At 50.1% G+C, this 13358-nt stretch overlaps 1 protein-coding gene across 6 annotated transcripts in view; it reads right to left on the reverse strand.

Moving 5' to 3' along the window:
• Positions 1–1780: 1780 nt before the first annotated feature.
• CCDC12 (coiled-coil domain containing 12) overlaps positions 1781–13358 on the reverse strand; it is a 33465-nt gene continuing 21887 nt past the window's right edge. For 5 of the 6 annotated variants that reach the window (XM_046921213.1, NM_001006353.2, XM_046921206.1 and 2 more), the window contains 5 exons: positions 5212–5291; positions 3409–3470; positions 3290–3324; positions 2831–2907; positions 1781–2578 (listed from right to left, as the gene is read on the reverse strand). In XM_046921213.1, coding sequence (XP_046777169.1) covers positions 2499–2578; positions 2831–2907; positions 3290–3324; positions 3409–3470; positions 5212–5291 — 334 coding nt within the window. In that variant the 3' untranslated portion in view covers positions 1781–2498. Of the gene's footprint in view, positions 2579–2830; positions 2908–3289; positions 3325–3408; positions 3471–5211; positions 5292–10037; positions 11699–13358 lie in introns of those variants that run through there. The other variant, XM_046921188.1, reaches the window with a different exon arrangement.

The following is a 13358-nucleotide window of genomic DNA, read 5'->3' on the forward strand; positions in this document are numbered from 1 at the left end:
CCTGAAAAGCAGCTTTTAATTGCTTTCATTTTGTTGCAGGGGGGAAATAACTACTTCAAATGAGCTCAAGAAATGCCTTTCCTCCTGCAGGAGAAGAGCCAGAAGGGCACTTCTGCCATCATACAGTGCACAGGTTTGCCTAGAGCTTACAGGGAATTTATGTCCCTTTTAAGTCAGCAAGGAAAAAAACTTCTGCTGTACAGCACTGCAAAGCAGAGGACTGTTCCCTATTCCTCTTTCCAGGTCCTTGGACATGTGTTGCAAAGCATAGGCCACTGGGATCCTGCGTACACAGTCCAGCAGCTGGGAACAGCTGGGATGCAGTGCAGCTCTGTGCACGGAGATTTGCTGACATCTACAGGGCATCTCATGGAGAAGAGGCTGTGGCTCCATGGGGGATGTGGGATCACACTCCTGTTTCCTCCCCAATGAACAACTGCACATTACAAATACATGGTGGCCACGGTAACTGATAACCACAAATACACACAGATGGTAGAGCTACCATTAAACACTCATCTTGTTCATCACCAGGGAAGGTCATGAGCATAGCAGACAGCTCTGCTTTGAGGATGGAGAAGACATCACTGTCAGAAGTTGGTGGGTTCTGTTCTTTTTCAAGCAGGTCATGCTCCAAGAAGCATCACCACATGCTCTGTCCCATGCCAAGCATGGCCCCACATCAGTGTATCCACCCCCATTTTTCACAGAATCACAGAATATCCAGAGCTGGAAGGGATCCTTAAGGACCACCGAGTCCAACCTCTGGCTCCAGACAGGACCACCCCAAACCCTATGTCTGAGAGCATTGTCCGAACAGTCCTTGAACTCCAGCAGCTGTTCATCTGGCATAACTAAGCAACACCTTCACATTGGTGGAGACCTTCTGGGATTTCTGGCCAGAAAGAGTCTGGGCAGAGGCATGAGAGGCACTAAGGCTGTCTCCTGCCAAGGAAGAAATGGGACAAAGCAATAAAAATGACCTAAAAACATCCCATGGGAAGGTGGTTGGGCTTCAGCTTCCCAGAGCTGGAGTTGAACAAGGAGCCCACAGCCACACACCAATGTTGGAGACCACTGGGTGCCTTCTGGCCCAGGGGGGTACAGATCTCACTCCACAGACTGAGCACATCATTTGTCTCCTTGTTAGGCTCACTTGTCCATCCATCTGGAAATGGAGCAGGGGATAACCTTGTCATGTGCAAGGGCCTGGTTTAACCCACAACAATCGTGGTAAGAAATGCAATTCCCATCTCTCACAGGCTACTGCTGCCCACTCAGGCCAGGAGTCGCGTTAAGGACCTCTCCCCCCAGCAGCTCTTTTCAACAGGCTTTTAAAAGCAGCAGGATGCATGCATTAACAGAGACAGCTATTTTTATCACAGGTTAACTCTTCTCTAAATATTGCCATCAAGGCTGTACACACCAGATGTTCCACCTCAGGCAAAGAAGGCTTTTCAACCAAATACAGTACAGCTCAGGAACGCACATTGTTGGGCACCCAACCTGCAACATGTCCAAGCTCCCTGCTGCCAAGAGCCACCAGCACAGGGCTGGTGTCACCCAGAGGTGCAGGATCCACAGCACAGCTTAGACCCAGCAGTTCCAAGGAGCAAGAGGTACAGCTCAGCCACCCTAAACTTACACCAACTGAAGCTGGTCCCCATCCCGGGGGCAAACAGGGACCAGCAAACGGTCTGAAGTCACCACAGATACGAAGAACATGAAGTGAGCTGCCTCTGCACAGACCTCTGCAAACAGACCAAGCAACAGCTTCCTCCACGGTGGAATAATTTTATTATGAAAATATTTGTTACAACAAACTTTGTCAATTATAAAACATCCAGAGGAATGGTGCACGTTGCACAGCCTGGAGGGTCTGGAAGCTTCAGCAAACAAAAAACACACATCAGCCTCTCAGTTGGACACTTCTCCCAGCCCAGAGCAGCCAACAGGTCCTGAGCACACAGCACTTCCAGGAGAGTCACTCTGTACATGCTGGGTGTGATCACGAGGGAAAGGTTCCCAACCATTGAGCAGATGTTCTCCAGAGCAAGAGACCCTGTCGTTCTCTGTAACAGTGACATCAGTTTTCTGCAGAAAGGAGCACCCTGACAAAGAGCAGTGCCCTTAAGGGACACTGTTGGCTGTGTGGGGATCTCTTAACCAAGCAAGTGAGAGGAGAGTTTCCTGGATGTACGTTCTTTGACACTTTGCCCTTTTGCCCACATCTTGCCTCCTCCAACTCCTGCCAAGTTCAAGGCAAAGTGTACGTCTATCCCACTCCCATCAACCCTTCATGGTCCTAAAAAGTGGTCTGTGAAACGTGCTTTATCCACCAGCCACAGTCTCAGAGAGGGAAGCACTGCTCCTCAGATCTGCGCCTTTCCTCCACGACTCATAGGCTCCTGGCAAAGTATTGGTCAGCAGCGAGGCTCCTCTACCTGACAGTGATGGGATTGGTGTTGCTGGCAGAGCCCATACCCAGATGGAGCAAATCAGTCAGAGTCACTTCCATCCTGCTTTGCTGACCCAACAGCTGCCGCCAACTCCTCCTCCTGCCCTTTCAAGCGCTCTCCTGCAAGTGAGAAACAGCAGTTACTTAGCAATATGCCCCCTGTACTGATAGAAAAGCTGAACTGCAGCCCCTATGCCTGCAAACCATTCTTCCTTATCATGCAAACCTTCCCCCTTGGGAAGGGAATGAAGCTTCACCAGCTCTTCCCTGCCCAACGGTAAGGCACTGAGCTCCCAGCAAGAATTGTGCGTATGTAATTCCTCCAGGACAATTAGTGACCCCATACACCACCCCCATGGCACCACCACGCACGGATCAGTTCAGCGATGGCTCTCTGAGTCCTCTTCTCCAGCTTCTCCATCTTCTTGGCTACGTCTCGTTTTAAATCCCTAGGGAGGAAAATGATGACATGAGAACACATCCTTGCCCCCAGGCAGTTGTGAGCACGGCCATGTTACACTTTTCCTAGCAGGAAAGAAACTCCTTTGCTCTCCTATGAACATCATGGAACAGAGCAAAACAACACAGCTCATGGGCAAACCAACATGATGAGCCTGGCACTGAAGCCACCGTGCTGACAAGTACTCCAAAGGGACCAGCAGAGCCACTTGTAAACAATGAAAGGAGACAACAGTCCCATGCCTCGTGTTTCCCTCAACGGGTTTCCCATTTCTCACACTTCTAGCCCAATTTGGACAACCTCCAGGTGACGGCAACACACTGGTGATGCAAACACTCCTTTCCCAGGAGCAGAGCTCAGCAGACACTCACCAGTCCGGCTTCCTGGGGGCCAGGTTTGTCAGATCCTAGGGAAGAAGAGGAGACATCCCGTGAGAGCTGGAAGCAATGCAGAGATGATTGTCCAGCACAGAGCCGCTCTCTATACGTACCACTTCATCGATGATGGGCTCTGGCTTAGCTGCCTCCAGCTGGTCCTTCACCTTGTCTTCCACTAGATGGAGAAACAGGATCAGCATCAGCACAGCGGGACACCAAGGGGACAAGGCATGGGGAGACCCACCAGAGCCCTTTGGAAAAGCTTTTGTAAAAGCCCAATTTGAACAGCATCACCTTAATAACGCAGTACCCACATGTGAATCCACATGGGTGCACACTTCACCACCCAAACTCTTCCAGAGACTTCTAAAAATAATCTGAAAACAATGCAAAACTAAGAATTAAACATAACAAACAGCAGCAGGAAGTCCATTAGGTTCAAGTCCCATGTTGACAAGGGCTGCATTCACCTGCCACTTTGCATGTCCATAGGACTTTAAGTTGCAATTTGACTCACTGTGACTCATTTATGAGGCCACGGCACTAAACCATGCTCCAGAAGTGACCAAGCTCCAGCTCAGCCCTTACGCAAATGCCTCCAGATACTGGGGAGCTAATGGCAAAGCATGCACTGACAACAGCATTCCATCCATCAGTTCCAGCTCTGTGCACAGCAATAGCGTGGCCACCAGGGATAGGGCACATCCATCAGGGTTGAACAAAATCCTGCTCCAGCATATGCCCAATGGATAGCCAACGTGAACCCATTTTGGCACCTATTTCCTGTCCTCTTCCCTGCCAAAGTGCCCAAGGTTACTCCAGTCACAGGAGCAGCACTATAGCCCCAAACAGGCTGGCACAGAACATGGGTTTTACTGGAAAGAGTCATAACAGCTGTTCCAATTCCAACCCACACACAGGGGAAGAGCTGAAGAAGTTTGAAACTTTAACAAAAGGATAAAGAAAGCGCAGTGTCAGCATTCCTACCTAGCAGATCACTGCCAAAGACAGTCTTTTTATTCAGGGCAATTTTAAAGAGAGATATTCCAGGAGGACTTAATATCTCAAGATCAAGGGAACTCCTACCCTTTGCCTCCCTTCTCAAAGCTGTGCAGCAGTTCAGTGCTAGGAAACAACAGATCAAACGCCCTTAGACTCATGACTAATATTTGTTTAAAGGTAATTCAAACAAAACAGCCCCAATCTCCTTGAGAATCGTGCAGGGAGAGCCTGGCTCTTCTGAGCATCTGCCTTCTCATTTGGGCTGGACTGTGTGTGCTCAGACACACACCCCACTTGTGCAATGCAGGGTGTGCAACCCCATGGGGATGATGAAGCAACAGAGCCTGCAAGCACCACTCTCTCTCCCAACACGTCTTGGGCATGCAGACACATCTCCCAGAATCTGAAGTCAACAGCTGCAACCAGAATATCTCCTGGTGACTCTTCCACCTGGGGCTGGAGTTACATCCCAGGAGCACAGAGGTTTCCCAGCCATCTGACTTTGGAAAGGAAAGGTATAATTCATTCATTTTGCAACAGGCTGGCTGGATGCAGAGCACTGTGCTGTTTCATATGCCCACAGCACCACGAGTGCTGGTGGGAGGAATGCTCAGCAGTGGGAGGGGATCAGACCATAGAAACGTTTGAGTTGGAAGGGACCTCTAAAGGTCATCTAGTTCAAATTCTCTGCAACCAACAGGAACACCTACAGCTAGACCAGACTGCTCAGAGCCCTGTCCTGCTTGATCTTGAATGTCTCCATCTCTATGGAGAGTTAAAGTGCACCTCTACAGTGCACACCTGCAAAGGGCTCTGCATGCTCTCACCCCAGCTGAGGCATCAGCACCATCATGGGAAGTGCTGTTGCTCTGCTCCTCCCTCATTTCAACTCCCAGGCTCCTGCTCTCACCCACCTGAGGCTGGCTTGGCCGGAGGCAATTTCCTCTTCTTCAGCTCTTCATCTTCAGGGTCATAGTTTCGCAGTACGAGCTCCCTGGGAAAGAAGTATAGAGTAATGAGATGTGCATGCTAGCCAGAGACCAGCCATGACCAGACACAGAAATCTCAACATGGGAAGGATGGGACAAGAGTGTTTCTGAGTACAAGAGGTTAACTGGTCACCAGATGCTTCTTGGCATGCCACAATGAGGGCAAAGGAGCTGCAAGGGGAGGAATGGAGGTTTCTGTGCAGTGGAGGTGATGGTGACCCAGAAGCTCCCCCAGATAGCACAAAACACAACCCAACCATTTCCTCACTGCATATACCTCCCCTGTATTCAGATGCTAATTCTGCCCCTTCTAAAGGTTGTTCTTTTTACACCTGGGTCACTTCCCTGCTAGACTATAAGGATGGATAAACAATCAGGCACTTGTCTGTTTCTTTGTTGAAATATCATTTAAGGCTGGTGCCTGAGGTGACTGACATTTAACAGAGCTATTTCAGAACACACAAATGCAAGGATTTAAGCTGCACATCCTACAAATTTCCACAAAGGGCAAACCTTTGTCATTTGCTCTGCCACCATACCCAGAGGCAACACATTGGTTTTCTTTCTGCCTCATTCCTACCTTGCCAGGTGCTATTGCTGGGCTCTGCAGTGACATTCATTTCATCTCAACACCTTTCCAGCATCCTGCACTGAGCAAACCCTGCTTGCCAGCTCCCTACGAGCTCCACCTGCACACAAAGGGTCTGACCCAGAGGTGGTGGGGAGATGTGGTTGGAGTTTATGGGTTGCTCACAGCAGTGGGTTCACGCAGCTGTGCCCTCTGCAAATTTAGCTTTGCCATGGTTTCATAGAATCATAAAATCATTAAGGTTGCAAAAGAGCTCTCAGATCCCCAAGTTCAACTCCAGCCCACCCCTCCATGCCCAACGACCACATTCCTCAGTGCCACATCTCCACATTCCATGGACAGCTCCAGGGATGGTGACCCCACCACCTCCCTGGGCAGCTGTGCCAACACATGACCACACTCTTTTGGAAAAGAAATTATTTCTTAATATCCAACCTGAACCTCCCCTGGCCCAGTCATAGAATATTCTCTGTTGGGATGGACCCACAAAGACCATCAAGTCCTCCAACATGAGTACAGTTGTCCCTCTGGTGTCAGCTCCCCACCGCTTCACATTCTGTTCTCGCAGTCCCTCTGCAAGATGTAACTCAGAGAAATGCAACCAGCACACTGGGAAGCAGGACCAGGCAGGTTAGGACATTGCAGAAATTCCTCATGTGTCAAGCCCAGGTTGCCCAATCCTTCACATCAACATAAGCCACAATAGCCCAGGTTTCCCCAGCACTGGTGAAAGGAAGGAGGAAGCAGTCGCCTTGCATTGTGCAGTGTTATGGGTATTTCTATGTAAAACTGCCCTAGGAGAAGGCATTTATCACATTAACCTGGACTGCCATCACTCTCCAGCCAGCACGGTGGTTCTTTTTGGGAACTCTGACAGAAGTCCTAATGGTCTTCCATGATGCATACTGCATCAATGGACAAGGGAAGAGCCACTGATGTCATCCATTTGGACTTCACTAAGGCCTTTGACGACTGATTTGTTTTAATGGGACGAGGGGAAACGGTTTCAAACCAAAAGAGGGGGATATAGACTGGATATAAGGAAAGAGGCTTTTACAATAGGAGTGGTGAGACACTGAAACAGGCTGTCCAGTGAGGTGGTGGGTGACCTACCCCTGGAGAGAGACTATGATCTTGGGTGATGGAGTGGCATACAGAAATCCTCATTATTCCTTGGTTTTACAGGCTCCAGTCAGCAGGACTGAGTTGTTAAGGAGGGAGAGAAGCAGCTAACTCACCCTGGAGGTGATGGGATGTCAGGCAGTGATGTTGGCCATCTGGCCACAGGGTGCCTCCTGCTCACTGGGGAGGATTTATCATACCAAGTGACAACATCAGACCCTGCAGAATGCAAACTTGCAACCTCTCCCACACTTTCTGCTTGTTTTAGCTCATATACACGAAGGATTTCCTTGCAGCTGAATGGGAACCAAACACAGCCTCCCCTAAGGTCAGAGAGCCTAAAACAAAAGAGCTACGAGCTAAGCTCGCTGTTCTCAGCTCAGCAAGACGTTAGCACTACACCTTGAAAGGCGGTATTTCACACCCACCATTTTGCACACATGCTGGTGGCTGCTCAGCCCACACCGAAGCCTCACTGCCCAGTACTGCTCGTGCTCACTGGAGATTTATCCATGAGATTATAAAAAGAGGGGGGGGGAGGGAAGCATAATGCATAACTCGCCAGCAGCAGCAGAGCAGAAGGGAAGCAGCCGCTTGCAGGGGTGGAGAGCAGAAGTGCTGCACCCAGATCCCCCTGCACCCGCCAAGTTCCCCCCTGGTGCTTTCAGATCCTTATTAAAGCCATGCCCAATTGCAGGAGAAGGCAAACACGGATCGATCCCTTTAATTAAGGCACGATGCAGGAGGAGCTCTCACACCTGCCTCCAGTAATGGTTGGCACCCAGCACGCCTGTGGTTGCTCCTTGGGGGTTTTGGCATGCGTGAACCCAGCAGTGCTATGCTCCCCAGCAGCAGAAGCTGTTGCCTTGGTCTCCCCATTTCAATGTGGTCTCCCCATTTTTCTCTGCATCTCTGAAAATGGGCAGATGGATGAGGAGCTAGTGCTATACCCCTAACAATCCAAAGGAAGGCAGGCAAGGGTTAAAAATACATATTTGAGACAACGTTGCTGGCCTTCCACGGAATGGGTTAAATAAAGTTCGGGTGTCAGCAGTTCTTCCAGCGCTGCGTTCCACAGAGACAGCCCAGCATGCTTCTCAAATTATCAAAGTTCCCACGACAACAAAGAAAACAGAGTTAACAACAGGCTCTGTGCAGAACGAGCGCACAGCAGGCAGGTTAGAAAGAACAACTTGCAGGGAGCAACGCTACAGCTAGAATGGCTTGGATGGGAAGGAACACAGCACCCCACGTAGAAAACACAGCATCCTGCATCCTCACTCAGGACCAGCAAGCACCAGGCTTGCTGGGATAGCATAAGCTTCAGGGGAACTGCAGGGCTTGCAAAGGGAAGAGATGCACAAAGCTCTCGGTGCCTCCTCGAAGCCCAATGGTGGTGGCAGATTCCCTGTTTCAGATTCAGGAATGCCTCAAATCCACCTCCCGTTATGGTTCACTGAAGGGTTTGGAGCACAAGTGTGATGGGAAGTGGCTGAGAGCTGAGAGAGCTGGGGTTGTTCAGCGTGGAGAAGAGGCTCAGGTGACACCTCATCACTCTCTACAGCTGCCCGAGAGGAGGCTGTGGTGAGGTGGGGGTCAACATGGGTGCGATAGAACGAGAGGTGATGGTCTCACATTGTGCCAGAGGAGGTTCAGGCTGGATACCAGGGACAATTTCCTCTCCAAAAGAGTGGTGATGCAGTGGCACAGCTGCCAAGGGAAGTGGTGGAATCACCATCCCTGGAGGTGTTCCAGAGCCATGGAGATGTGGCACTGAGGGATGTGGTCAGCGGGCACGGAGGGGTGGGCTGGGGTTGGATTTGGTGACCTCAGAGGTCTTTTCCAACCTTAATTATTCCTGGGAAGAAGGAGGGACATCAGCTTTTCCTTGAAGCAGGAGTGTTGGAAGCGGCAGGGCATGCAGGGTATGCATAGAATGCAAAGACTTATCTCGATGCAAAGCAGGACACTCAAAGCTGACTTCAAAGTTATTTCAAAGGCTCAACTCCTTCAGCCTCAAGGGTTTTATGGAGCAAACACTGCTTTTAACTGATAAGAAGACTTCTTCGGTCTGGCGGTGAAGCACTCACATGCTGATGACCTGCCACTTGTGAGGATGCTCCCTCTGCTGCAACCAACCTACCAGCAAAAAAGAAGCCACTCCTAACACCCAGATTCCCCAAAAGAGACTTCTCATTCTCTGGAAGCAGTTTAGGGAAGTGCTCCCACCCCCACCTTGGCTGGTTTGGGTTATTTTCTTCTGAAGTCCTGGAGAAACACCATCTGTATGGACAATTTGTTGACCTTCGACCTTCTCAAGCTGCTCCAGAGCCTTCTACTCTCTTTTGACAACCACTCCAACTTGCTTGAGACCACACAGCCTTGACAACAATTTCCACTTCGTCCTTTCAAGAGCAAGCATGGCAAGAATTTCATTTCATTTCTCAGCTTCTCCAAATTCCACTTACTGCTGGGTGGTCCTAGGAAGCACTGTTTGAACATGTCGAGAAGGTACTGCTACAGAAGACACAGGTGAGGTCCCAAATCCTTGAAGAAGTGGTGATTTGGGGGGACCGTCCCGTGCTCCATGTGCCACAGCACTGTCACCCTCTGGGGGCACTACAAGGTTTGATGTGCAGCACTCATCCATCCTGGTACAGATTTCATCTCACAAACCCTTTTCTGCACTCTCCATTCCCACAGACTGCTTTGACATCTGTTCCTTGGTATCTGGGAGCATCCCCTCCTGCTGCAGCCTGCCTGGGAGCTTCCCTGCAGCTGGGCTAGCTCATAGCAAGATCCATACATCTCCAGGCTGCCCCTTTGTGCATGGTGACCTTTCTGGCAATCTGCAAGACAACCTGCATCTCCTCCAAGTTAGAAACCAAGAAACCATTCCCATGCCCCAAGCGTTTGGCGAAGGCTCCCCTAAAGCATCCTGCAGCAGGATCGAGGCATCTCCGCAGGACACAACAGAGAAGTCCAAAGCTGTTGTTTGATAATGGTGTGAAGCTGTTCCCTCTGTCCCTGGATTCCTCACCTGGGGCACAAAAGGAACGAGCAACAAGCAGAGGCAGAGAGCAGTGGTTCCCACCAGCACCCACCTGGTGTGCTGCTCCTACTCAAATAGCTGAGCGTGTCGGAGCACATCCTCCTCCTTGACTGGCTGCTGAGAGGCACTCGAGGAATGCCAAAAAACAAGCACTTCTCTCCAAGCCCCCAATAGCTGGTTTCTCAGGACTTGCTTCTCGGGGACGTATCTCCAGCTGCTGCAGGAGGAGAGCTGCAAAACACTTCAAATGCAGGCAGGTGCCACGGGGCTGTCTGGCTTCCCACGCAGCTTTCGAAGGCACATGAGCATTTTCCAGGCAGTAAATTAGTAAATGTGATGAGGAGGAAACCTACACTCAAAGCTGCAGCACGGGACTCAGCACCAGGAGCTTGGTGATGGGCCCTGCAGCTGGCACAAGAGCTTTGCCCACACTTTATGGGGTTTCTCCAGCTCCTTTAGCTGGTGGAAGGTCAGGAACAATCTGCCATCCTTGAGGCTCAAGACACAAAGAGGTCCTGAAGGTATTTTGGGAGCACCTGGATGATTACAGGATGCTGACATTCCTTTTGTTGGCCTCAAAACAGTGCCAAGCTCTGCAGCTCTGCACTTCTTCCTTCTCCAGCACTGAGCATGAGGTGAGAGGCTCCAGCTTCACCCCTGGCCACATCCTGCCCTGTACTTTCCTGCTGCAGGAGAAGGGCTCGATCCTGCGGTGACACACAGTGACGACAGAGCCTGACTCACCACACAGCATCCACACCAGCCCAAGTCACAGGTTTGGCTGCCCGTGCAGATTTCTATCAATAACACCACGTCGTCACACACATGTCAAGCTTAGCCTACACAAACATCTGCTTTCACCCATACTCTTATTATTTTTTACTCTCTCCATACCACAGGACGTATGGAAGCTCTGCACAGTGGTTATCCATGCTCCTACCTTGCTGCCCTGCCAGGCCAAGCCCAGCACCAAGCACACTCACTGCTGTGTTTTTTGTGCCAAAACTGGAAGAAAAAGCCTTAAAAAAAAAGGGACTGATCTGCCCCATGACATTCTTCCCATAGAAAGGGAGAGCCCACATTTCCCAGACCTGCCTCCCCCTCCTCCTCCTACCACTTCACCTCTGCATGCAGCACTACACGGAGTTGTAATTTGAAAGGATGACTGTGTGTTGAAATACCCACAGCTGATTAACAGCAGCTTTGCTGCAGCCTCATTTTTAGTTAAAGCAAAGGTTCTTGGGTCCCCTCCTCCTCCTCCTCCTCCAAGCCCTACCCTGGCTATTTACTAACGTTTTTAACATCCCTGACGAGCTCTGCTTGCAGAACTGTGGCTGAACTTCAAAGCTCAGAGCTGAGCAGCTCATTTTTCCTGCAGGAACCAGGCAGAAGGGCCGAAGTCCACCCACACCCTGCAACAGGCAGAGTCGATGGCAGGCTGCTCCACAGCAGGAGGCATTTCCTGGTCACTGGGTTAAGCACAACTGGTAAAATAAATAAATAAATAAGCCAAGCTCTTAGCAATTACAGATATAACCTCCCCTGAGAGGCAGATGAGAGATACCCAGAGCTGAAATTGCTGCAAGCAGATTGCATTTTTCACAGAGGGCCTCGTCAGCACTTGTTCCTGCGGTGGTATCTTGCAGTATGAAAGATAAAAACAAGGAACAAAAAAAAAAAAGCCAGGCTGGGGAGCTTTGAGCAGGTCAGAAAAACAAAACAGGAAGCTGCTGAAAACTGTTTTGGTGCATCGGCAGCAAGAAAATATTCCGTTGTGTCTGTAGTGCAGGGTGTGAAGTCCAGTCCCCAGCGGGGGCTCAGCCCTTCGCCAACATCTCAGCTGGGTGAAAACCAGCCCTAAAGCCAAGCTGCAGAGAGGTGAAGCAGCAGGCAAAGCTGTTCCTGCCCTCAAGAAAGGCAGAAATGACTTCCAGGTCACCCAAAGTCTACATATGGGCCACAGGATCACTTACGGGTTTCACCGCCCTTGGTTGTGTGCGTGGTGGTTTTCAGGTTGAGAAAGCAGCAGAGCCAGCAGGGAAGGCACACTCAGGCTACCAGAAGCCCTTGTTGCTCACATTAGCTCAGCTTACCTTTCATCACCAGCACACAAGGCGTTAGTGCAGACCAGTTCCCTTTTTCAAAGGGTTGAGAAAGCTCAGCTTCACTACCAGGAAATGAAAATCTAAGATGAAATCAAGTTAGCAGCTCGCTGGCATCCCGCTTAAAAACACACATCCAATTTAACAACAGAGAAAAGAGCATTCAGCAAGTAAAGCAGAAAGCAACAAAATCCCTAGATGGGATGGAGTTCAGTTGTAAACCTAAGAGTCGTCTCAGCCAAATTTGTGATTCAAACATTTCCTGCAGAGCAGATCTTGCTCTCATTTGCCTTGCAAATCAACGTTGGGATCCTGACAAAATATACAGTTGGATAGAGCTGCAGACTCCTGAGGGGAAATTGATCTGGAAAGGGAACTTTTTGCCCCAAAAGCTGCTGCCTTCCCTAAGGGTGTTATTCCTACGTATAATGGATGCCCTGCACCCACATCTGCATCATGCATCAGTACAAGACTGACTGGAAAGAGGGTTTGTACCCAGCAACCTCCAATCTCTGTAAACTCGCTGAAGCTTCAGGGCATCTCCCATGAGCAGAAGGCTTTGCTGCAAGAGGAGAGCTCACCAACATGCACGTGTGAGAGGAATTGACCTCCCAGCTTGGCAGCAGTGATGCTGAAGATCTGGGATGACACCATCGCCTCTGATACGCTTCAGGATGCTCAGCAGTGGTTAAAAAGAAGCAGTCCCCATGGGAAAAGTCAGTCCCAGTGGAGAAAAGGATTACGGAGGGGATTACAGTGACCAATTCACACCTCCAGCTTGGGTGCAGGAGTGTCACTGCTAGCTTGATGCTTCTCAGCACAAGGCCATGCAGCGTATCAAGTGGCAGGGCTGGAAAGCAAGAGCTGTTGATTCATTATTCATCGTCGTTTCCAAGATCTTTAACACCTCTTACAGCCCAGACCTTGTGCTCTTCCAGCACAAAACCCTCCAGGTGTGCCTACAGCAAAAGCTCAGCTTCAATGATCAGTCCAGAGTACCTCTCCCAGAACAAAATTGATGCTGGCAGTTTCAGGAAGGCTTGCAGCTTTTGCTGAGCGTTATCCCCTGAAGCAGGAGAACCTAAAGCAGGCAGGGATGCACAGATCCTGCTCCACTTGTTCCTGCAGCAGAAGCTCTGATGCACACAGATGCTGTGATGACAAACGGCGATGAGAAAACCTCACATCCCCAAAGTTCTAAGCAAAC

The sequence above is a fragment of the Gallus gallus genome, chromosome 2 (genome assembly GCF_016699485.2).
Source record: "Gallus gallus isolate bGalGal1 chromosome 2, bGalGal1.mat.broiler.GRCg7b, whole genome shotgun sequence".
Taxonomy (NCBI): domain Eukaryota; kingdom Metazoa; phylum Chordata; class Aves; order Galliformes; family Phasianidae; genus Gallus; species Gallus gallus.